This window comes from Chroicocephalus ridibundus, chromosome 4 (assembly GCF_963924245.1).
Source record: "Chroicocephalus ridibundus chromosome 4, bChrRid1.1, whole genome shotgun sequence".
Lineage (NCBI taxonomy): Eukaryota > Metazoa > Chordata > Aves > Charadriiformes > Laridae > Chroicocephalus > Chroicocephalus ridibundus.
This window is the reverse complement of record NC_086287.1, coordinates 21,482,156-21,508,395: the sequence shown is the minus strand read 5'-3', so window position 1 is coordinate 21,508,395 and position 26,240 is coordinate 21,482,156. Positions and strand designations below refer to the sequence as shown.

Sequence of the window (26,240 nt, the reverse complement as noted above, 5' to 3'; positions counted from 1 at the left end):
TATTAGACACTCAAAGGAAGTTCCTCTCAAAAAGGAAGCTGAAGATGGTTGGATCAGAAATAGGAGACTTCCCATGACCTTCCACTGCCTGTATCTTAATGATGATGTGTGAGTTCCAACCGTACATTCAACACAAGAGACTTTTACCTACCCCTTGACCGTGAACAGTTGGCACTGCCCACTCAGTTCTCTAAGGAACTGCCAAAACCAGTTGTAACAGGGTGAAAAAAACACTTGCAAAAATCTAGGGTGAAAACATTCACCCACTTATGTGGAAAGGTGAGAAGGTGACAAGCGACATGCCTTTGGCTTGCCTAGTACCCACCTCTCCAAACCAGAAGAAATGGGACAACTTAGTGAAATGAATTTAATTTCACTCTTTGCTGGGGTGTCTAATGGAGAAGCTGAAGTCTATTTACTTTAAAGCACCAAGGCTGAAAAAGACAGTGGTTCTCAAGTTGATTCACCAATGCATTAGTTGCTCAAGGACTCAAAGAAGGGCAAACACCTGGATGGTATCAGAATAAATCGTTTGAGCCTCATGCGCTGACATAAACTTGTCAGATGTTAACACAGTATAGAGATGCATAGGACCTCTTCACTCTATCTATGCATCTCCTCCAAATGCTTGTTTCAGTATGGAAAAAGTGGAAAAAAAAGCACATTCATAACAAGTTTAATTTGGAGAAAAAGAAATGATCTCAACTCTTCCAGCATTCATTCATAGCATAAGGTATCCCACTCCACTTTGGAGGCTGACATGTTTAAGAACTCAGTCTGTTACTCCAAAACCAAATTTTTTGTGTTTTATTATCAGTCTGTGGCAGCAAATTATCTTTGATCTCAGCCCATCTTCCCCCTCCCAAAACTCATTGGCAATCTTTTCTCTTTTGAGAATAATTTGCTATTTGTTTTCAACTTCTTTCACAAAATCTAAGCAAGCTGAGATATTCACCAACAAAATCAACTTTAACTGTCCTGAGCTACTGGGTGCCCTATTACAATCACAAATTCAAACTTTCAAAATCCAGGAAATGAATAATGAAGGCACAAACCGATGCAACCTTCACTTTGTTCTTAAAAATGTCCAGTAACAGCTGTCATTGATTTCCATACATTGTATCATGATCAACAGGTTACTGATAACTACGAAAATGAAAGAAAAAAAGGCCAATTATCTTGTAGATCCTTCCCATCTCAGAAGTAGAAGACAACAAAAAACACAGATGAGAAGTTCTTGACTACACAAGGGTGGCATCAAGTGCTGTGGAACCAATGCGATTCCTCCTTCCTGTGAACTATCTCCATAGCAAGAACAACCAGGTGACAGACAAGGTAGAACTGTCATGAGGGTGTTAGGCTCACACCAAAAGGAGATCCTGTTAATCTGTAAGCACTATACAAAGTCTCCAGACCTACATTCCATAATGCCATGAATGTGAAATGTCAAAGACCAGGAGGAGAAGATGTTCCTCTTGGTGCCTGTATGACCATGCCACAAGCCTGTTGATAAATCAAGACAAAAGGCAAATGCTTGTACCAAGAACAATTTTGACATTTGGTCTACTACTGAATCCTTAAAGGCAGATGCACAAGATCAGAACATTAAAACCATAAGACAAACCACAGGGAGGAAAGAGGAGAGGCCAAAGGAGAGGCAGTGGCACTCCACAAAGATGCCTTGAATCTCCCCATTTCCTGGCATCAGTAAGTTTGCATTTATGCATCATTTCACAAACCTTAAATTACTAAGGGTTCAACAAGCTGGAGAACACTAACCTTCCTCCACTGCAGGGGCACGTGATACTGAAACATCCAACCCCAGGTCTTGCAGCAAGTCAGTACAAGTACAACCTACTTTTGTCCCCTGGGGATTTACTTTATGCTGGAAGATTTCCCCAGTACAGCTCTGCCAGAAACACCCACTAGCAGAGGAACATCTCATACCGAAGGAAGGAGTGCTGGTGCCCTCTGGGTGATGTAAGCATTCTGAGCAAATGGCCTTCCCAGCTCTAGCACAGGCTGAGGGGCAAGAACTCCTTCCGCACTCCTAACCCCCCCAACTCTTAGACCTGGCCTGAGTCCCAAACCTAACTGCCTCCAGGCAGCTCACTTAACTGAAACATGTCTCAGCTTAATCATCTGTAACATGAAGGGCAACGATGCTCCCCTCTTCATGCTCTTCAACTTTCTAGAAGTGGGTGGCGCAAAGTTCAATCCTCCTATCCTGAGATTGTAGGGGTTTGGGCTTTTTTTGTGTGTGTATGGTTGGACTCGATGATCTCAAAGGTCCTTTCCAACCATGAAGATTCTATGATTCCTCTAAAAGGACAGTACTCATGCTTCACTGCCTCACAGGATGCTCTTGAAAAGTCGCTGCAAAACACAGTATCTCCCTAGGGGAGTAAACCCAAGGCTGGACCTTATGAAACCTCTGCTGGGCCATCAGAACATAACCAGCCTTTAAAAACAAAATCAAACAACCCAGGAGTTTTGTAATTACTGCTCTGGAAGAATCTTCAGAACCTCCTGATTCTGACCTCTGTCACCTCCCAGATTCCCCATGGAACCTGGCATTAGTTGCTCATTCTTCTTGTGTCCAATCTTTCTGAATGACCTTAGGCTGGGCCTTGCCATTTTAGCGTAGGAGTTCAGCAGGGCAAAGTACATCTCTTGTATCGGTTTGGACTAGAAAAATGGTATCTCCGAAGCACAGCACAGTCTTCAGGAGTAGCTTTCAATCTAAGCATAAATTCACAGACAAGAGATTTCCCAGCTGCAGTCATTTCTACACCAGCTGTCACAGGTCGTGACAAGTCAGGTGTCGAAAATTTGCTTAAGTTGACATTATTTTTGTGGGTGCTGCGCAAACAAACCCAAGCTATTCTCTTTTTAATGCTCATGACAAATATTTCACTTACACTTTAACAAAGACACGCATTTCTGTGCTTTCAGTCCAGGTCCCGCTTCATGTTGCTACATGCAGGTAGTACCGGCTCTACATTCAGCTGCTGGCTGCAGCTTCTCTTTTAAGCATTTTTATTAATTTGATTTAATAATATGCTGCCCATTAATATTCTGTTCTGACAACAGACTTGGGTTATTGGATTATTTCCAGTGAGTATGAATGCGCACCAGCAAATCTAGTATTCAGAAACAGTTACAAATAAGAACAGGTAATATGTAGATTATTCTGTGCTGCTATATGACGGCACCATTAATCAGTGAGAAGCAGAGAACTATTTCTGCCAAAAAGAAACATAACTGCTTTGCCTTCCAAAGAAAACAACAGCAGCCCCCCCCCCCCCCCGCCCTTAAAATTACCAACTCATTAAATGGTTCATAGACTTCTATCTCAAAGCCATTTAAGAAAACAGGGTCCACTGAAATACACATTTCTCCATACTGAGCTCCCTCTCGTTGCACTGAAGAGGACTAATCAGCATGGCACAGGCAAAGTGCACAATACCAATATTGCCCCAAAGACACGTGGATCCCACTTCTATACAATGCTAAGACTACAAGGATCACATCTCAGGCTGGACAGCACGTTCCAGAGAATATTCTAGAGAATATTCCTTCCTAACTCCAGATCCTTATGACTCTGCGCATATACAGAAGGCACACCAAGTACCTATTAAGAAAGGATTTTCTGCATCATCACCTCAGCCCCACTGATGCAGTGTCATACCTCCAGATGTGGCCAAGCTGAATAGGTCTCCTCAGTTATACAAGAGAGACAGATATCTTCGGACTCCTACAGGCTGGAAACAGCTGGAGTCCTAAGCCATGAGAGTTAATAACAATTCTACCTCATGAGGTTAGACTGAAGAACAGTAAAGCAAAGAGGAAAAAAAAGCAACATACAGAAGAATCCAGTAAAAGCAGTATTAAAGTAAAAGCAATTTTATTTATATCTTACTTCACCAGAAAAGGTAATTACGTAGCTATTACTGTTCACACATAGCACAGAATTTGGAAGAGACTTAAGCAGCCATTACTTCTGGGTTAGGAAAAACTCACATGACAAAAGCACAGAGAAACCTGAGGATGTGAAGTAGAAGACTGACTGTTTTTTCCTTCCTGGAAAGTTTCTTCTTGCCTTAAATCTACCAAAAACGCTTGATATTTTAACAAGAAAGACCCATAGCTAGAAGAAAAGTGCACTCTGTGCTCAGTACCCATTTTGCAAATTGTCGTATTTTCCTTTTCAACAGGATATACATCTATAATTTTTAAATATACATTTTTACATATATATATAAAAACACTATATATAAGAAGATTTTACTGATAAGTTAAAAAAGCACATGATCCAAAATTGCATATCATCATGAACTAGTGGGCAACATAATTAAAAATAAGCCAGTACGATATTCGATCTAAGAAAAATTGCACGTGTTTTTTTTTAGCTAAAAAGTAACTTTAAGTCAAGTGAAGAACTCGAAGGCAACTCAGATGAAAAACTGGCAAAATATAATCCGAGCAATTGCCTGTCTTTCTAAGCTAAGAGCTCTGCTCATGGAGATTTAAAGGTAAAACATCCCATGAAGCAAAGTCACTTCAAATTAAGAGGCAGGAAAAAATTTATTGCAAAAATATGAGCTAAGATGGGAATCGTAGCAGCCAGGTTTTAAAACTGTGAGTGGACAGTAGGTGACATCTACAAAGTGGCTTTAAATGTTGGACAAAAGTCACTGGAGGCATGACAAGACGAAAAGGAGCCCGATGTGTTCACACAATGGCTCACAAGAGGCTCCCGAGGGAAAGGGAAAAGGCAACAGCAATACCTACGCTAGCTGCAAAGGCAAAAGGACGGCAGGGGCCCATCGTAGGTGAAGTCCGTCACACAATAAAAGGTGACAAGGAAAACATACGGCGCCCCAGACAGAAACCAGCATGCAGCCAAAATGTAAAATGACAAGGATAATCAAGATGTCCCAATAGTCGGGATCAAGAGAAGGAAATGACCAACTTGAACACATTTCTCTATAAAGTTTGTTACTCGTGTCCAGCTATGAAAAATCCTGTTAAGAGTGACACTGACTGTCAGCTTTAAGTGAAGAAAATTACAATTTAGAAAACTACAAAGAAATTAAATATTATAGAATCTCTTCTCTCCTTAGCCTGCTTGGCAACCTCTTAAAATCTGCATTCCTGGGCTTGCTGCTGAAGAGTACATTTCTTTTTCTGCTTTCCCCCCCTTTTATTAGAAATATGAACAGCAACTTCATATTACTCCCCTATTTCCTGTCTGTTCGCCGCTGCTCTCATTTTTACATTAGCACTAATGCAAAAAACACTGCAAACCGTGCACAGGCTAAGCTTTAAAAAATTAAGGTGGGTATTTGTCAGCCTTTTAATTCCTCTGTTAAACAAACAAAAAACCACAACCCACACAACGAGGAATCCATCAGTAACGGAAAGAGCAATGCAAGGAATCTATAGGCCCATTCTTTAAAAACTATGAACAGGGAAAAGAAGACTTGATGAAGAAGGCTGCCCTTGCTAGTTTTTTGAAGGCAGAAAGAAATGTGAAACAAAAGGTCTGAGGAGAAAATTGGAAGCAGCTTTCAAAATAACACCACACAAAACACCACTGTGTTAGGAGGGAAAAAGGGGAAGGGCGGGGGGGGGGAGAAAAAGGGAGAGAGAAAAAAAGAAAAAAAGGGGAAAATAAAAAGAAAAAAAAAGGGAAAAAAGCTAATCCAACAGTTTGAGTGCTAGGATCTTTAACATTACCAACTCACAAATCCATCAAACATTTTCCTCCCATCTACTATGCTTCTTTCTTTAATACCACAGTCCTCCTGAAAAGGGGAGGCAGAAGAAAAATGACTGCACTAAATTTGCATAACTGCACAACACGGGAGATTTATGAGCATTTTTTAACAGCCAAATCAGCCAAACAAATTGTCTGCAGAACTGCAACAGTAAGCTATTGGGGTTCTTACCGCCGGCAACATCACAAGTGTATTGAGAGAATCAAATCTTTTATTATAAAAATCAATCACAATTCCCATTCTCTTCCTCAATCCCTAAATAAAAACCCCCAAACCTGAGTGCTGCTAATTTAGCCTTCTCACTGAAGAATGACTGCCAGATAAAAAGGGAGCCGACAGCTGGCCCCGAGCCAGAAAGAAAGCTTTCAGGCACAAAAATTGCCGAGAACAATGTTTGTTCTTTGCTCAGAAATATTTTTACATGCAACTCTGTACAGACAAGACAGGCATATCTGGCGACATGGCTACGAATACGCATTTATGATGGAGGATACCGCCTTTTAAAAGGAGAAATAAATTAGAGAGTAACGCCTTTTTATGCAAGCTGCAAGGAGAAGAATTCCTAGAGCAATTCAATTCAGCACAAGGAACAAGGTTTCTTTCAAAAAGTCACCCTTTAACTGGGAAGGGCGCTTCTTTGCAGGGAGCCTGAACTGAGAAATACGCAGCTCCTTGCTTTCTATTTATAGTCATTCAGGCAGTGAATAGTCTCATTCCAAATGCCACAAGGCATACTCACAACCTTTTATTCCAGAGACCTGATTTGTGTTTCATTTCAAAAAGTCCAGCCCGATGAAAAAAAAAAAAAAAAAAAAAGGAAAAAAAAAAAAGGCGGGGGAGGGAGGGAGAGAGAGAAACGGCAACGTAACACGCAACAGAAACACTTTTTTTTTCCCAACTTTTCCTTTATGAAGCTGGTGCTGGAGAGTGTGGAAAAGAAGGGGATTTTTTAGAAACCTCCCTATGGGAAGGAGAAAAGCGTGAAGCTTTGGAAGCGCATGCATTTTTATTCATTAACGTTGAATACCAGTTGCCCTGCAATTTAAGCAAGTCTGGGGGACAGAGGAAAAGGAGCGAGGGGTGAGAGCATTTCAATTACTTGGCTTTGAAGGACCCTTCTGAATGAGAAAGAGACAGAAAACACTTGTCAAATGCAAGTTCAAGTGAAAGCCACTTCTGCCAATGAAGTGTGCAGATGGCTGTGGGGGTTCCACTGAACCCTAACTGGGCCTCTATTATGTCTTTATTGCTCACAAAAAGGCAAGGGTCACCTTCAGTTTAGAATAAGTTAGCATCCTTTCCCACAGAATGACTCTGGTCAATCAAGCCAAGCAAAGGAAGTCTTCCTTTGAGTGACTGCTATCCCATCAGCGCACTGAAGAATTTTTAGAAAGGCTAAATAGACACAAAAACCTTTGGTCTCATCTACACTACTGACATTTACCAGAAAAAATTCCCACCGTTGCAGGCAATCTTGGGAGAAGTCGGGTAGGCTGGTGGTGGCTGTCATGTATGTCTGTTAGATTTCTTTCTCGTTAGGGCCACATGACACGAGTCTAAAAATGGTACTGACAGCTTTCAAAATTTCACTAATAAGACGTGGCACGAAAAGCAAGTTCTACACCTCTATTTTTAGGGTGTGTTCTTCAGAATCACAGGAACCCCACCAGACCAGCCCATCACATAATGTCTTCTGTTTCTAACAGCATCCAGGTCAGCATGTTTCACAACCAAAGGTTGCAGAAATTTCTGCCGATGGGCATGTGTGGTACCACCACCTGAACCTCCTGGCGTTGCCCAAGATAATCCAGCTGATGCTTTCCAACTTTCTCCTCTTGTGGTGCTGTGAAATGCCATCACTGATGCAGAAGCCTTAAAAAAGCCAGCAAAGTTGAAATAGAAGGCCGCTAGAATTTGTGTTTGTGGCACAAAACTCTGTATTCTTCATTTGAAAAGCTCACACCTAAGGTCACTAAACACCACGAAGGGTGTGGTGTCCTCCCCAGTGGGTTCAAAGGATTTCATAAAAGGAGGAGAGTTCCAGAACTGAAAGGTCAAGTATCTCCAATACTTTCCTTCCCAAACAGCAATAGGAAAATAAGAGCAGGGGAAGGGCTTTCCCAGAGAAAAGTTAGTTCCCAAACTATGGTGACAAATCAGCCTACCTGATAGGGTACACTGTGCATGTTGACATCAGAGAAACAAGTCTCTCTCAACACTTCTATAAGACAATATTCCTGGGATCACAACTTGGCAGCACAAATCACCTTCCCCCTAGGTCAGAGGTAAGCTGTACGGCAAAGCTCAGGTTTATTTTGGAAGAGAACAGGAGAAAGTAGGAAAACAAAAGCAAAAAGGGGAACAGCATTTAAAGAAAATCCCTTATAGCTATTGGCAAACAATATAGCAAGTAACTTCGAGAAGGTTACTAAGTTAAAAACTCTCTTAACTATCCTACCCGCTAGTCTGACAAAGCTACGCCAATTTCCATAGAAGCCACCTTTTTCCCAGCAACTGGGAAAAGACATACATATTCTGCACCAGAAAAGACATCAGGTTCTCATAAAGGGGAGCCTGTTTCCACACTTCATAGGTACAGAAGTCTTCATACCGCTAAACACAAAATCATCCTTTAAATGCAGGAAGTTGATCCCAGCAAGGGAAGTGAAGTAGAATTCTCTCCCTAGCAAGAGGAAAAGGGTGATTTGGTATCAGATAGCCTAAAATAATTCTTCGGGGAGAAAGGAGAGCCTCAAGCATGTAAAACTCAAATAATTCTTCAACTTTGTAGTTTAATACATCCTCAGGATTTCCTCTTGATAAATATAGCAAAAGCTGCACATACAGAAGTAATTCCTGAGCACTCCACAAAGACCAAATTTAGAAGTTGTCTGTCAGTTGCTCGTTTTTTAAGCCGTCCCTTTAAAAAAAGTAGTACAAAACAATATAGTCCCTGGAAAATCAACAAGATTTAAAGGTCTTTATGACTATACAGCAACCCTAATAAATCATACATGCTTGCAGATGAAATTTAAGTTCATACTGGTACAGATTCCACTGTGGAAAGACTCGAAGGAGTATCTGAACTGGCAGGTGCCAGTATTTGTAGATTTTTCACTTTGAAGTTAACGGATACAGTTATCAAGCTGGGCAATAAAAGTTTTGGAGAATCTCCGATGAAGAGCGTCCTATGGAGGGTCATTCAATCAAATCATTATTCTGGGGCTTTGAACAATGTGGTCTAGTGGGAGGTGTCCCTGCCCAGGGCAGGGGGGTTGGAACTAGATGATCTTTAAGGTCTCTTCCAACTCTAACCATTGTATGATTATTTGAGATTTTTCTACTAGTGCATTAAGTGGCATGACTATCACAGGCTGCATCATCTCCTGTATCCTCTACTTGGGACAAGAAGCCCACGCTGCAACTGCTTCCACACAATGGGGTTTTGCTGCAAGGCTGGTTTTGCTCTGCTCCTTGACAGATGATCATTTTTGGTTATTTATGATGCTGAAGGCACGGTCAGCTAATATGAACCTTGCACTTGGAACCTTGCACTCAGTACTGAACTTTTTGCTCTTTTTTAATTCCTGGAAATTGGGAAAAGGGGGGAGAAGGGGAGGTTAATCTAGTATCTCAGCACAACACTTAAGAAAAAAAATTCTCTTTACTACAGAAAACATTCACCTTTATTGTGGAAAATCCATTTACGCTCCACAGTACCCCAGACAGCAGTCTTCACTTCAGACGCGTAGCTGCCTTTTCCATATGCATGGCCCAGACCATAAAGAAAAGAACTGAAGTCTTGAATTTGATTTGAAGTTATCTGGGAAATCTTAGCTTAGAGAACTAAGAATGTGCTCATGGCACCACATGCTCCTGAGGAGACACAGTACAATGTTTTCGGTCCAGGACATTGGACCTCAAAATGGACCTCAAGGCAAAGCCTTGAGGACTGAAGCCTCCACACCCCTGTCTACTGGGTTGCTGCATTTCAGCCAAAAGGTGAGGAAGACAAGACTAACTGAAGCTAGGTCACCATCCACCTGCAGAGGCAGCCCCTATCCCATCCCATCCCAACCCATCCCATCCCGTCCCGAACGACCGAAAAAGTTTTAAGACTGCTGAAGAATGGAAAATTTTATGTATCTGCAAGAGCACTACTGAACTGATGGAACTGGCAAAAGTTTGGATGTGTCCTTTATACCTAACACTTTCCTTTTCAACACTGTCACACCTTTCTCTTGGTCAGGGCAAATACACAAGTTCACCTGGTAGCTAACTCAGAAAAGGGACAGGAGTGAATCCACCTTGATAAGTTAATCTTCTTCCATTTGGTCAATGAGTCCCTCTGCTCTGTGAACACCTCCTTACTACACAGCTTAGAGCAGAAAGGTGTGACACTTGCATTCTGATCAGCAAAAGCAAAATTTTGTCAACCAGGACCTGACTTCCTTCAGCAGCTCCCACGCTTGCTAACAGTCCTCTTAAAAGTAAACAAAGCTCATGTAGTGGAAGGTATAAAATAACAAAATTCCTAATTAAATAGTAAGCAGAATACAGAAAACTTGTGTAATCAGAAGTGTGGAGCTAGAAGGTGCTATGCTCCTAAACAGGATACGGACATTGTGTTAGCAGGTAGAGGCTGGCTATATTTCTGTGTTCCAGAAAGAGGTAGTCTCACACCAGGAAATCCTGAACCAGGGTTCAGGATTTAGAAACATGTAACACAGCCAGAAGGGTTTAAATTCATAAGAAACCACTAGGATGTGAAATCAGTCAGCGGTCTGACCTGCCGAACATTACAGATCATTGCATTTCATCTCAGCAGGCTCTGTTCCCCACTACAGGCTGGTGTGTATGAGGCTGCACCAACTGCAACATCATTTCTACAGTAGCAAAATAATTACGAAAGATCATTACAAATATGCCTGATCACAAAACACTAGATTCTTTCAGCAGAGGAAGCTGAGACTCCACTAACGTCCCTGCCAGTCTGAACTGAGGTGCTTATTCTTGACTCCAAATCTGGCGCTGAGTCTGATGGCGCAAACAAAACACACTCAACAAGAAGACGAGAGAGTGTGGATTCCTGAAGAGGAGAGAATAAAAGACCCTCTTCCCCTAGCTGCCAGGTTTCCTTCTGCTTCTTCCTAAAGGTGCACGCTCCCTTTTCACTGAAGGAGCGCCAATAGGCTTTATATAATTTCGTAGAATTAGTGAGAATCTGGTTTATTTTTTATGCAACTCTCCACAGATATTTCTAATTGTCATCGTTAATGCACTGCAGTCAAAGACACATCTCTCTTCCCACCCAGAAAGCCTATGTTATGTTCCATCCCAGCAATGTCCCTCTGGGAAAAGCAATCATAACTGATTTGTCATCACTTTTAACAAAGTCCAAGAACTGCCAGAACCCTGCGACAACATTTTAAGATAGTCCTTCCTCCAAATGACTCCTCCTATCTATTCTACAATGACTATCTGGCTGCTGGTAAAAATTTGGTCCCAAGCTCACTTGTATAGATTATTCTCCTTCAGAATCTTAAAACATGGTTAGCTATACACCAGGTCTTTGGACACTGCTACAAATATAGCTCTGATGCAATAATGTTTGCTGAGCAGCTCCCTTCAAGTAAAACAAAAAAACCCATCCACCTACAACAGCGTTCGTACTTGCCGGTTCTTCAAGTAAAACACATAGCAACACAGAGACCTGACAGCTATTTAAAACTAATAAAAACATCATATTTAATGCTCCCAAGCCACATAATACAGCCTCCAACAAAAAGAAAAAACCATACCCAATGGCCACAAACACGCACACATGTCACTCTCCCAACAACACAGCTTAATCCCAGGCAGGAGAGTACTACGTTGCAAAAAGAAAAACCAGAAGTGGCACAACAGCAGCACTTGAAGGAGCAGCCCAGGTTGCAGGAATACCCTGCTGAACAGAGCTATAGGAACAGCTGGGACGTATACACGGTTTGCTAGCCCAATTCTGACATGTGCTATTCAACACTAATACATACGTCAATATAATATGATCTGTATCACTTTAAATATGCAGCACTTGCATCTAGAAAGGATGCAATTTATAAATGTATCTGAAGCAAGAAGTATAGGATATAGTGTACATACACTTCATCTAGGGAACACAGTATAAGCTTCAATTAATAACTTATTTGTAACAATTACATTAGCTGGCATTTCTCTGCCACAGTTCTAAGTCAAATCAGATGTCACTGAGAAGTTTCAAAAAAAAATCACTTTAATTCAGGCTCCCTCACTATCATCAGTTTACGTGATTTTAGTACTACAGCCGTGTACTTAGACTGGTATCTATTCTTTAGACCAAGGAGATCCTGGATTTCTTATTTCTATATCCATTTCACTTTTCTGTTCTCACGCATTAACACAAATATGCAGTGTAGGGATTGTTTACATTAACATAAATAAAGTAGGTCTTCTGTAATAGACTCATATTTATAGAAAAACGATGCTTTGAGTTTCTTGTATCTAATTAGCATGTGGTGATAAGTTTAAATTAGTTGTGCTCTCTATGAGATTTGTCTCTTCAATAAATCAGTCCAGAATATCTCCCAAGCAGTTTATTATACTACATAGTCTTTTTCACCCTTCCCTGCAAAATGCCAATGCAAAGAAAAACACACACACAAATGTATCGGTTATGAGAAAATGTATAAATTAAATGTTGCATTTTTTACATCAAATGACTGGAAAACAAAATGTAATATGTGAAGTACACTTGCACTTGTTTAGAAAAAGCAGCCTTAAATCAGTTTAGTTGTTAATTTTTCTCCCCAGTACAACTGACTTCTGCAAAGCCTACTCCCATTTAACTAGCAAATTGTTCCAAATGTCATTTTACACTATTTATGCAGAATGCAATCAACAACAAACTCATTATAAAGATTGTTCCCTTAAATTTCAAGGACAGCCCACGTAACTGCATCTTGGAAAAATTTTTCGGCAAACTCCAGGATTGTCATCTGGCGCTGACTTACGCTTTAGACTTAAAGACCCTACAAACTTGCAAAGAATTACTGTACGTAATTATGAGTCTTCTGCAAAGACAAATGAAGGACATTTGTCAATAGAGGGGACGGGGGTGGGAATGAGGGGAAGCTGCCAGAAGGGATAGTCTGCATAACATTTATTCCAAGAATATTGCACAAACTTAAGTAAAATGCATACATAATAACAGCCACCTGAGAATTCAGTAATTGCTCATTATGCAATTATACCCTAGGCACTTTAAGCAAATGCTGAAGAAATAATACATGGCAAAACCTGGCTAACCACAAAATTGTTTTTAAGGAGAATTAGGAAACTCTACACGTGGATGCCATTGGGTCTTTACTTCTCTCTCTGCTGGAACCCTGTAATCCTTATTAATCTGCTGTTTGCTCCTGGAAGGTACCTTTTCACCGTCAGTAAAATCCAGAGTTCAGTTGGATTAATCCATGCCCCTCACTCGTAGCTGAAGCCGGGCAGACAAACACATGATTTCAACGGACACGACTCAAAATTTGCTATATATTTTTCCTGGCTGTACACTTTGACAAACTAACTTAAAAAAAAAAAAAAAAAAAGAAAGTAAAATTTAAAAGCTGGGAACAATGTTACCACAGGGTGCCAAATTTGCAGCGAAAGCCCCATAGGCTCCTGTCACACAAAATTTTGACAAGCCTTGCCAAATGGTTTCTTCAGGATGCAAACTGCCTGCAAAGTGACTGGGCCCTTTGTGTTGCAGCTGAATGCTGCAGATGGGGAGGTTAGGAAAGGGGGTTTGGGCCAGGAAAGGGGAACTGCTGTTTTCACCCCGTGAAGTTTTACAGGCACAAGTAAGAACACGCTCTCCTGGTACAGGGCGCTGCTTGGGACCCTTAACAGCTTTGCAGGGTTTCTTTTCTAAACTGTGGAAGAGCGCACCCAAAAGTAATGTCAAAATGTGTTACCAAAACCAAACAAAACCACCCCCAAAACAAACAAACAAAAAAGAAACAAACCAGAGACTTTTACCGTACATTTCAAACCCGAGGTCCAGCAAAAATAGGACAGATGTCTTCAGCTTATCAAATTTCCAAGCTGTACAAAGTTCAGTCACTGTTTAAAAACTTTGTATATGAACAGGCCTTCCCAGGGAGAGTAAGATCCCTGCAGATCTAAAATACCAGAAACCAGAACGGAATACCAAGCAGAGATAGGCACAAATATGCACAAGCTATATTCACTCATTTTTTGCTACATGAAAAGCAGCTGAAGGCATGCTATGTGACGAAAGCAATTCTCATCTACAAGCAGTTTCTCAGAAAGCTACAGAAAAGCCTACAGAGTGCACTTTTTACATTATTGGGCATCAGTCTTAATACTACTTCTTTCCCGACAGCCTTTAAGTCCAACCATGCTCTGCAGAGTAGTAGAGATAATGGTTTCTGTTTATTCTATTTTGCAACTTCTGCACAGTGAGCTGGGACATTCTGCGGCAGGTGAAACCAGATGGATAGTGGAAAACAGTGGAGATGGGAACCTTCTCCTTTACCTTACGCCTTTCACAGATCTTTGGTCTCTGGAAAATTCCCAGTTGCTCCAGCAAATCTGGGACCGCAGTTTTTAGATGAGAAAACTGCCAAGTGACAGCACTGCAAAAGCCCGGGAGAAACTAATTGCTCTGAAAAGAAGGCAATGGAATTAGAGGATGCGCCTTAACGGTCAGCTACTCCAACGAAGAGCAACATACTGGCCCAGCCATCGTCCCTCTCCATTACTGTCTAACAGCTCTTTGGCCTCCCATCTTCAGCACGTACAAGGCAGCACGCTGTGATCCACCTGCCACCTTCTTTGCCTTCTGCAGCGGAGCACAGCTGCAGAGTGCCACTTTCTGAAACGCGTAGGGGCCCTCCAGTTGGCTGAAGTCTTCCTCCTTCAGGAGCACTCAACATAAATCCGAATGTCATTTTAGATTAAGCAAGAACTCTCTCCTTGCCATGTAGCCACAGAGCAAACCACTCAAACCTTCATCAACTTTCTTTTTTTTTTTTTTCCCTAATGAGTTACAAAATAGAGTTACAGCTTATACTATCTACTATCCCATATATGCTGGTTTTAGGTGTTAAAATAAACTACATTTATCTAGTAACGTGCTTAAGGTAGTTTTAAGTGTTTCCTGGGAAAAAGAAAAATCCTAATACCCAACTAGATCACAGAATCACAGAGTGGTAGGGGTTGGAAGGCACCTCTGGAGATCATCTAGTCCAACCCCCCTGACAGAGCAGGGTCACCCAGAGCAGGTTGCACAGGAACGTGTCCAGGTGGGTTTTGAATGTCTCCAGAGTTGGAGACTCCACCACCTCTCTGGGCAGCCTGTGCCAGTGCTCTGCCACCCCCAAAGTAAAGAAGTTCCTCCTCATGTTTAGGTGGAACTTCCTATGCTCAAGTTTGTGCCCATTACCTCTTGTCCTGTCACTGGGCACCGCTGAAAAGAGCCTGGCCCCATCCTCCTGACACCCACCCTTTAAGTATTTATAAGCGTTGATAAGATCCCCCCTCAGCTGTCTTTTTTCCAGACTGAAGAGACCCAAGTCCCTCAGCCTTTCTTCATAAGAGAGGTGCTCCAGTCCCCTAATCATCTCTGTAGCCCTTCCATGTATCCCAGTATAAAATATAAATGCGTATCCTCAACTTGCAGTCAGCTGGGTTTTGTTTCTGACAAGCTGCGGATGCAGCAGCCATACACACACACAGAACACACCACTGAGACACCAGCTGCACTGGCAAGCCACTTAAATGGCACGCTCTTGGCAACGGAACACATGCATGAGAGAATGAGTTTATGCTGAATAACTTTGAGAACAAGTAAAAGTGGAAATGCCCCACTTCATACACCACAGAGAGAGGCTTCAGGTGGGCTGGAGCCAGCAGCGTAGCACAAACTATTGCTCACTGGGAAAATCTAGAGTATCGACAGAACCTCTCAAACACCGAAATCTTGCAGGAAAGCGCTGTTAGGTTACAAATATAGCAAGACGAACAATAAATGTGGAATACAATCCCTTGGATCAATTTGCTTCTATTCTAAAATATTTCCTTAGTGCACTTTCTTCATCTTGTAGAGGAGCATTAATGAAAAGAAGCTCTATTAGAGACCAATCTCAAACTGGCCAGTATCTGAGCTGTGTCAGTGACTGGTTAAGTTACACAACTCTTTCCCAAATGAGCAGAATACACAAAGTGCCTGGCACGTATTCCAAAATGGAAATTGAAAATTTTTTTCTAATGAAAGTTCTGCAACAGACATCTAATGTCTACTGACAACATGCCAGTGCCGTTTTAACTCCTGCCAGTCCAGAAAAAAGGGGTGGGGGAGGGGGGAAGACTTAAAATGAGAATATTTACACCTGTTTTATTTAATCTAAGAAAATGTGGAATCCATTGCTAGGAGGATTGAGATTTCACTCTCTGTGCTAACAATTAAAACGGGGTTGCACAATATATAGGAATCAACGTATCTACCGATGTCACAATCCACTTCACGTAAAGAGTATCTTCTGTTTGCAAGACCAAGTGAACCACCCTCTTCTCTCTATTTTTGCAAATAGAAGAGAACCACAAAAAGCAAGTATAATAAGCAAAAGAAAAACTGAGGGAATAAAAAGCCCTTACTTTGGCTTCTCCGATTTTCCTAAACTTTGATGCCAAACCAAACAGTTTCCCTGGCTTTGCTGCCTTACAATGAAGTGAGACAGACCAAATAGAGTGCTTAAACCCATGAAACGCATTGCACAACTACAGTCCCTGCTATAAAAGGTGGCATCTGGAACATTCCTTGTCGTGAAGGCTGAAAGGTAAGGGGGAGACAGGACCCCTCTGACAGTCATCGAGCCCAGTACTTAACTACTACCAAACACTGAAGTTACCCTTCTGGAGCTAGCAGACTGTCTGGCTCCCCCTTTTCCTGAGGGCAAAACCTTTAGAGGGCACAGTCATTCCTCAAAATTTGTTTATCTAAAAATGCTGCATATGCTACTCCCCCAAAAAACATGAAATCTCAATTGACTTTAGAGGCCATGAGCAAGGGAAAAATTTCTATATTGCTTTTCTTGGGTATTGGTACAGAAATAGACTGTTGTAACAGTGTAGCCAAAACATGACTTCAGCAAACTAGCTTATACCATAGTAAGAAAATGCTTAATTATTGCTTTAAAGAGAAAAAACTTTTTTTTTTTTGAGTGTTTACTCTTACATTCCGGTTTGATAACTACTTTTATGAATTGATTTCAATTAGCTAGTTATTCCCCCCGTCTTACTTTGAAGCCAATTCAAATTCCCTGCAGAATTCCCTTTTCAAATTAAAATACTCAGAGCTAATTATTCAGCACCTTTAATTTTCAAACTGTTCTTCTGGCATCTTTGTGGAAGATAAACAACTATGTCATACTAACAACGTACCACAACCGGGTCAAGGGACCTATGGCCACCAGTTACCTGATTTGTCTGGCTGACAAATCTAATGTTCTAACGATAACAGAGTAGGCATTTTTGAATTTGCCTGATCTCAGGTCACATCTCATGCTGTCATCCAAACCCTTGTGTTAATCATAACCTACTATAACAACTTTAGATTGAGGTTCAAAATCCAATTTTTCCGTCTTAGAAATATGAGCACAAGTGGTCAGTAACCAGACACGCTTCTTAAACAACTATTTTATTTAGAAACTAAGCATTGAGGGTGGTGGGGAACACAACAGGATCCTAAGCAACTGTTTGAGACTTCTTCACAACGTCTGGCTATATCCGTATTATCTATCCATATCCTCATCTGTCTCAAATTAAATGAACACACTCGTGCAAGTTAGCCCACTACTACATACAGGTCTTCAGCAACTCCGTGAGCACACCCACAACAAAAATGTTCATCAGTATTTCTAGATTACACAAAAGCCATGTGCCCTTCTACATCACAATATTATCAAGCTCTACCAATTTGCTCAGTTTCCTCTCAGTCGAATACTGTTGTTAATAATTCACTGAAACCTCAGAATCTCACGAACGCACACCCAGAAGCCCAAAAAGACCTTGCCCCAAACCTTCATTCTAACTCTTTCAGTAATTTCATTTATCACCTTCTGCTCTGAGTGAAACTACTTTAAGACTCAGTTCTCTGCAGTGATACCTAAGACTCATTTCTCTTCTGTGGCAGCACAAATATTCGTTTAGATTAAGATTTAATCATGGGATTATAATGCAAAAACAATGGGGGAAAAGGCAACTCCTTTAGGAGAATGTCTCTTGAAACATCTCGGGCCTCCCCAGTGCAACTGTCAGTGTCCACGACTAGACCAGTACAGACGCCTGCTTTGACTGTATTTTAAATTTAAAGCAGTGAATCTCCAGAGACACTTCACTACCTTACTCCTGGGAGCACATCATAACAAATGAGCAGATAATTTGTCCAATTTTGTCTAGCATTTGAGCAATAGATAGACAGGATGGTTTTTCTGCATTTTTAAGAAAATTCTTTCCAAAGAAAGGCAGGGCATAAGGGAATCACACTGTGTTCTATCAGACATTCTTTCAACAATTAAGAAATACTAAATATTGTCATAAATGTTTATACATCATTGTGAAGAGGATTTCCCCTCCTCAGATCCAGAGGTAGAACACGCCTATGCTGTTTTCAAAGCAGGCAGTACATTAAAAATTACTTCTTGTCCATACATCTGGACACCACGTAATCATTAAGGTCCTGAAATACGGCGCTCTAGGGCCCCCACATCCACCTTCTCCTGTAGACGAACGTTGCATGAAGTCTTTCACATGCAGCAATTTTAGATACTACTAGCATCCAAGCACCACAGGCAAGTCAAAACATCTTTTAAAGAGGTTGTACCTGAGTGTCCCAATTTGTTGCAAAAGCCTCAGGTAAAACCTGAGATTTCAAGCAATTAAATTGCACTTGTAGCAATGTAGACATAACAAACACAACAGTTCTTGCAAAACTTTTCTGAACCACATGAATGTGTTTCCTTTCTTCTCAAATATGTATTGTTATGCTAAATATCATGTTAATATTAATGAAACAACAGACTCCTCAAAAAATGGATAAATGTATGCAGGACATAAAGTGGCACATGAGAACAGCACTTGTTTTCTAAGAATGCACCCAAGTATGGCTCTATAACTCACCTCAATTTTGTCTGTTTTTGCATCTCCCCAGTAAAGCTTGTCTTTTTCAAGATCCAGTGCCAAGCCATTAGGCCAACCTAGGGACGTATTCACCAGAACTCGCCTTTCTGAGCCATCCAAATAAGCACATTCTATCTTCGGGCTTTCACCCCAGTCCGTCCAATACATGTAGCTGTAAAAAATAGAGGGAAAACAGTCAATGCACATAAAACGCAAGACAAAAAAGTGTCAAGATCTGTCCTGCTTTTGAAGGAATAGAATCACAGAATGTGTTGGGTTGGAAGGGACCTTTAAAGGTCATCTAGTCCAACCCCCCTGCAGTAAGCAGGGACATCTGTAACTAGATCAGGTTGCTCAGAGCCTCACCAAGCCTGGCCTTGAATGGAACCTACTAACTTTCTGCTTTCCCAACTGTAGCAAACAAGCCAACTTGAACTGCAATCAGCAATGACTATATGAAGTTTGAGCATTAAGTAAATTAAACAATTGAAAACATGCAGTGGCCCAATTCTTTCACACCTCTAATACTGAAGATGCGGAGAAAAGAAAATTCAACCAAACACACAATGTATAGGTTTACTGAAGAACACTACACAGTATTAAAAAGAGTTATTTTGAGAACATTTGACAAATAACACAGGCATCATCTCGCAATTTGCAGATTTTCATTTTCGGGAGACCATAAACTGGACCCAAAGACCTATCACAGGACTATGAATAAACACAAAACTTACCCCATTACAGGATTGAGCACTATTGCTCGAGGTTCATCTAGGTTTTCTGAGATAAGGATCTTTCTTGATGTCCCATTCAACCGGGTCACTTCAATGCGGTCTGTTCCAGTATCAGTCCAGTACAGGTTCCTCGCCACCCAATCCACAGCAATACCATCTGGATGGTTGATTTCTGTGGTAACCAGAGTCTGTGCTCCAGAGCCATCAAGATAGGCCCGACGAATTGCCCGGACATCATCATCAGTCCAGTAGATGTAGCCCTCCACAGGATCGTAGTCGATGGCAATTGCATGTCTGATATTGTCTATCTGCAGAATAATGTCAGTGAAATCTGGCATGTCCAGGGAAATCCTCCTCAAGTCAGTCCTTCTAGCGAGCAGCAAGACTTCTTCAGCACCTGGGGAGAAAACCATTCATGGTATTATTTCCTTTGCTATTAATGTGAACAAGTCAATACAGCACAGCAGGCTGTGAACTACCACTATCCTTATAATAAGAAGAGATTTCCTTAAAGAAGGACATAAAACTTCCATTGAAATACAAACTTGTCTGAGCAGGGAGTTATTCCTAATCAGTTCTCAACTAGCTACTTGTGCTGGCACTCTTATTTCACAATGACAGCGTCTTTCTCACTGCCTCCTAAACTAAAACGGAACACAGCAATCTCTATCTAGAATCTAAAAAAAAAAAAAAAAAAGTAATTTGGTGGGAGTAGGTCTAAATATTTCATCACATTACACAGAATTCCTCACCTCAGCCAAACTTCCCACTAGCTGTATCAGTCCATTAGACATGGTTTTCACACACAAGCCGTACACAATAAATGACAAGGGCTAACAGGAAACTGGAGCATTTTGTAAACAAATTACACTAACGATTTGCTTGGGACAACCCAACAAGAAAGCAAGTCGCAACTACAGCAAGGATTTCTCATCTGGACAAAAGTTGATGCAAAAATAATTTTAAGGCAAAAGGACTGTTGTTCTTTTTTCTCCTCTCTTCTTCCTCGCTACTGCAAAGTTTCACTGCTTGTGGAAAGGGTGACAAACAACAACCTGGAGCGCATTTCAAAGACAAATGGCATCTTCAGTGTCGTCTTTTTGGCAACTTCCCTCATCAGTACAAAAACAGGACAGACAGTAAAACATCCAGCGGCTTAACACATTTTCCCTGCATTCACCCATGCACGCTTCAGCACAAAAAAAAGTGTCTTTTTCCTACTCTGTTAATAAAACAATGCTCTGTAGTCTGGAAACTGACAAGGAGTTTTTAGTCGTTTAGCAAAATTCCAGAGAACTGGAAACCAGAACAAAAATCACTTGTCGCATTTCATCCAGACCAGCAAACACCAGCAGGAGGTGGTAACCAACAGCCCAGACTGAATGAAAACAGCCAACATGGGACACGTATCTTTCGAGCCTGCTAAGAAGAACAGAAATTCAAATCCTCATGAGAATATTCTTTCAGAAGTAATTCTCACCTAGGCATGCACATGGAGTTCTGGAGACTCAGAAGTTTAATCTATTGCACATCAGAACAAAATTCACATTCACTTTGGGAGCTGGATTGTGCTGCTGTTTGCTTTTGCGTTTGGAAATCAGAGCTTAGTCTCAAAATAGTTTCTCAGAAGCTCTGAAAAGAAACAGTGCTCAGGCTGCAAGCCTATAATAAAAGGAAAGCATCTAGAAAAGCAGTGTTGCAACATCACCCAAACAGGTTTGCTGCACAGCACAGAGGCCACAGTTCGATATGCACTCTGAATCACCTCAAGTCACCACAGTTCCTGAATGAAGTGGTGGTGTCCTTCTCCTTGCCATGGGCTGCTTGTTCTCACTTCTGTATCACCCCTTCTCACATGCAAGCACAGAATGGCTGTGTGTTGCAAACCCCTTTAAAGAGCTGACCCAAACGAAAACTAACTCAACAGAAATAAAGCCATCAGCCTCAGTTAACAACCAGACCGGTTCACTGCACAGCTCCACAAGCACTTGTGCTGGCATGGGGAGCGACTCCAGCAAGAATGCTTCTTCCAGTCAGCATATGCTGACAAGGTTTGATAACTACAGAATCAGTGGCACCGACAAACTTTGAAGGAAGGCCTGGGTAGAAGGAAAGCAACAATAACTCGAAGCTCAAAAACCACATGGAGAAAAAGGGAGGGAAAGCCCATACATTCGTGACAGCAAAGCAAGAGAGATGACTACCATCAAATTTCCTTAATAGAGATTCTCTAACTTCAAAGGTTGCAAAATGAAAACAGCTTTTCAGGAAGAGTGTTTGTTATGCTTGAAGCTTCTGCTCCCTTCTCTGGACAGAGCAAAACTAGTAACCTGTTGCCCAAGTTCAGATGGGAACTGCCCCAGGTGACCACACAACTTATAAGACTTCCTTCCTCCATTGCCTCCTTAGGTAAGCCCGTGTCCTGGTTTGAGGTAAAACAGAAACAATTTTCTGTTTGGTATTTTTACTTTGCAGCTAAGCCTCTTCTAGCTAACTGAACTCTCTGAAATTAACAGCATGTTTTTTCCGACAGCGTCCGCTCTCAGAGTAATAAGATCTGATTGTTTCTAATTTATTCCAAGGGGTGGTACGCAGAGAGGCTCTTACTTATATTTATTGCTATAACAACCAAGGTCAGCCCACTTTGGTATATGGAGGGTCAAAAGCAGAAAAGGGTAGAGGGGCCACACCTGTGGGGAGGAGCCGACAGGACGGGTGACCCAAAACTGACCAACAGGGTATTCCATTCCATCCCCCATAAAAACTGAGGGATCAAAGGGTCAGCTTTCTCTTTCTGCAGTGGCCGGCGTCCAAGAAGGACTCTCTCTGTTCGCCTGCCTTTGACCCCGATCCCGGCATTACTGAATCCAGATCTGGAATCCAGTTCCCACCCGTCACTGAGTCCAGTCTGGGACTTTCCCAGTGCCTACTGGTGATGTGGTCATCATCCTGGGAACTTGATACAGTTTTGTATATATTATATATTTTTTCATTATTTTCTTTTTATTATTTTATTAATATTTTCATTAAAGTAATATAGTTTCTTTTCTAAACTCCTAAGTCTCTTTCTCTCTCTTCCTCCTCTCCCTCCTCTGAAGGGAGAGAGGTGAAAGAGCATCTGCCATTCGTTTCAGTGGCCATTCCGGCTCAAACCATTCTGTTTTTTCAAGTTTCCTTCTGTTAAGGGAACAACATGCATCACCAATCCTTAGAAGGCACTGCTAGCAAGAGTATTCATTTTCAAAAGCTTTATGAATCTCCTGGATTTTAGCACCTTTACTAAACAAAAATAATGGGATACCTAAACCAGTATTTGATATTTTACATTATGCTTAAACATTTTGGTTTACTTCCTGATTAGTGAAAAATACATCAATCAACTGTTTTCTTAAAAAAGACCATGGTGGACAGAAGTCCAATAGATAGCTTATACCTCCTCTTCCAGTGTGCCTCTTTGCTAGATATATATTCCAACAAATCATCTTTGAGAGATTAACTGCATATAATGGCAAACAGCATGAACTAAAGGTGACACTGTCAACTACTTCACTGTAACTGCTTCAGAGTACATCAAATGTGAGACAGTTCCCGGATAGCTATTTTAAAAAGCTATCTGTGAACAAATATCCTTGTCTCTAAATTGGAGAGACATGGATTTGACAGATGGGCCACTCGGTATATAAGGAACCGGCTGGATGGCTGCACTCAAAGGCTTGCGGTCAATGCCTCTCCAAGTGGAGACCAGTGATCAGTGGCGTTCCTCAGAGGTCGGTACTCAGACCAGCACTATTTAACATCTTTGTCTGCAACATGGACAGTGGGATTGAGTGCACCCTCAGCAAGTTCACTAACAACACCAAGCTGTGTGGAGTGGTCAACACACTGGAGGGCAGCGATGCCATCCAGAGGGAACTGGACGGGCTTGAGAGGTGGGCCCGTGCTAACCTCATGAAGTTCAACAAGGCCAAGCTGCACCTGGGGTGAGGCAATCCCAAGTATAAATACAGGCTGGGTGGAGAATACATTGAGAGCAGCCCTGAGGAGAAGAACTTGGGGGTGTTGGTTGATGAGAAGTTCAACAGGAGCTGGCAATGTGCATTTGCAGCCCAGAAAACCAACTGCATCTTGGGCCGCATCAAAAGAAGCATGGCCAGCAGGTCGAGGGAGGTGATTCTCCCCCTCTACTCCATCCTGGTGAGACCCCACCTGGAGTACTGCGTCCAGCTTTGGAGTCCTCATCACAAGAAGGACATGGACTTGTTGGAGTGAGTCCAGAGGAGGGCCACAAAGATGATCAGAGGAATGGAGCACCTCTCCTGTGAGGACAGGCTGAGAGTTGGGGGTGTTCAGCCTGGAGAAGAGAAGGCTCCGGGGAGACCTTATAGCTGCCTTCCAGTACCTAAAGAGGGCCTACAGGAAAGCTGGAGAGAGGCTCTCTATCAGGGAGTGTAGTGATAGGACAAGGAGTAATGGTTTTAAACTGAAAGAGGGTAGATTACATATTAGGAAGAAATCTTTCACTATGAGGGTGGTGAGACAGTGGAACAGGCTGCTGAGGGAAGTTGTGGATGTCCCATTCCTGGCGGTGTTCAAGGCCAGGTTGGATGGGGATTTGAGCAACCTGGTCTAGTTGAAAGTGTCCCTGGACATGCCAGGGACTTTGATCTTTAGGTCCCTTCCAACCCAAACCAGTGTATGATTCTAACAAAAGCCATCCAGAATCTGTGATGCCGTTCTTGCTCTCCACATCAAGGATTACCCCAGGAACAGCAGTCTAAAGGCTACACTGACATCTCTGGATTAGAAAACGGGTAAAAGCAACATAATATGGAAAGAATCAACTTTAAGCAGAAACAGAGGATCTCAAAAATAGTAAAAGGGCTGTATTCAAAACTGATCCATGCAGTGTTAAAAATGATATTTTTATGGAGCCTGTTCAAACAGAAAGGCTTTTAGATCTCTTGTTTCATTAACTTATTTGTGTTGACATTTTGTTAGAAGTACTTAACTGGTATCAAGTCTCATGGTGCTAAGTATTAAACATACTTGTTTTTTTCTGACATTACCGTCTCCAAAGAACTTACAGTGTCACCAGACACTGGTTTGTCCAGCGCACATTTGCTCGACAACAGCAAAAATTAAAAGGAACCTGGGTCATATTATATATGGATTAATATTACCTCCATATTACCTCCAACAGCACAGATTGTCCACCACCACAGAGTCTCTTTACAGGAAAAATTTTCCAAAAGGTCCTATTTTTTAATACATTTAAACACACAGAATTAATTTTATTTTCTAATGCAAATTAAAATTACACCATAGTAGCCAAAGGAAAAAAACACTGTTAGAGAGAGCATCTGCAAACCAGGACACCGATCTGTAACTGCAGAGGTCAGAGCGCAAGCTACAACAGCATACTAACTACAGTAGAAACAAACACCTCATGTAACAAAGTTCCATGTCTTGCTTCTATATTTCTGAAACATGTCACTTGTGGGAGTCAAAATAAAACCTCCTGTTTAGTGCAAATTAAGTAAAAATTCAGGCCTTAAAGCTCAACATGGGAAGGGGGATGTATCTGGTCATCCAAGTGCTCTACGGACACATAAAGAGTTTAAATTATAAATTAATTTTGAATTATTTTAGCTCAACTGTCTCAAAAATTGAGCAGCGCTGCAGCTGTTTAGTCACCCACAGCACTCCGAGTTTCATGTCCTTCTGAATTTCTACTATATTAATGTGCCTGCAATGATAATACTAAAGCGCGAGTAGTGTGAAGCAGAGGCGCATCAAATACATGCCTAGCAACTGATAACACGGCAATTACCGATATTACATGTATTTCTAAGACGACCAACATTACAAGCATCATTGCACGGAAACAGACAGATAAGAATCAAACGCGTATGTTTGCCTCTTTACACAACTGGCTGCAGCTTCACCTTGGTTCACTATGAACGTGGTCAGAGTTGAACATACCAGAGGGAGGAAGTGGGCTAAGGCCCAAATTATGCCTAGAGATGCTGAAAGACACTGCTAATACCCTCTCTAAAATTCACAATACCAAAACAGTCCTCCATTCCTCACAGCAGCAATGATCGGACTCAATTTTATCTCATGCAGCTCTGTCGTATGTTCACCCGTGCATATGATCATTCACTCGCATACAAAATAATATTTTGACCTAGAACAGGAGAGCCAGGACCCCTTGAATAAGCAGCTACATGATCACTACAACCTTCTTGCAAAGGTAAGAAAACCAGTCCTGTTTCTGACATATTCAAGCTGCTCTGGCTTTTTCTGCAGGCAAACACTACTGTAGAGACATTCCCCACCTCAGTTCTGTCCCACGGACGTACACGGCTGAAAACAAACAGGGAGAAGAAAATTTTACTCCGGCGACCTAGCAGACCAGAAAAAAAACCTTCAGTTGACAACTGGGACAGTTTATTGGTAGTTGAACCGGATACTTCTTGGGAAATTCTTCTAATTTCTAACATATGTCTATCTG

General features: G+C 41.6%; 1 protein-coding gene across 2 annotated transcripts in view; it reads right to left on the bottom strand.

Annotated features, from left to right (window-relative positions):
* LRP5 (LDL receptor related protein 5) overlaps nt 1-26,240 on the bottom strand; it is a 165,463-nt gene that overhangs the window by 70,491 nt on the left and 68,732 nt on the right. For both annotated transcript variants that reach the window (XM_063331969.1, XM_063331970.1), the window contains exons 6-7: nt 19,727-20,123; nt 18,993-19,164 (exon numbers count right to left, since the gene is read on the bottom strand). In XM_063331969.1, coding sequence (XP_063188039.1) covers nt 18,993-19,164; nt 19,727-20,123 — 569 coding nt within the window. The remainder of the gene's footprint in view (nt 1-18,992; nt 19,165-19,726; nt 20,124-26,240) is intronic.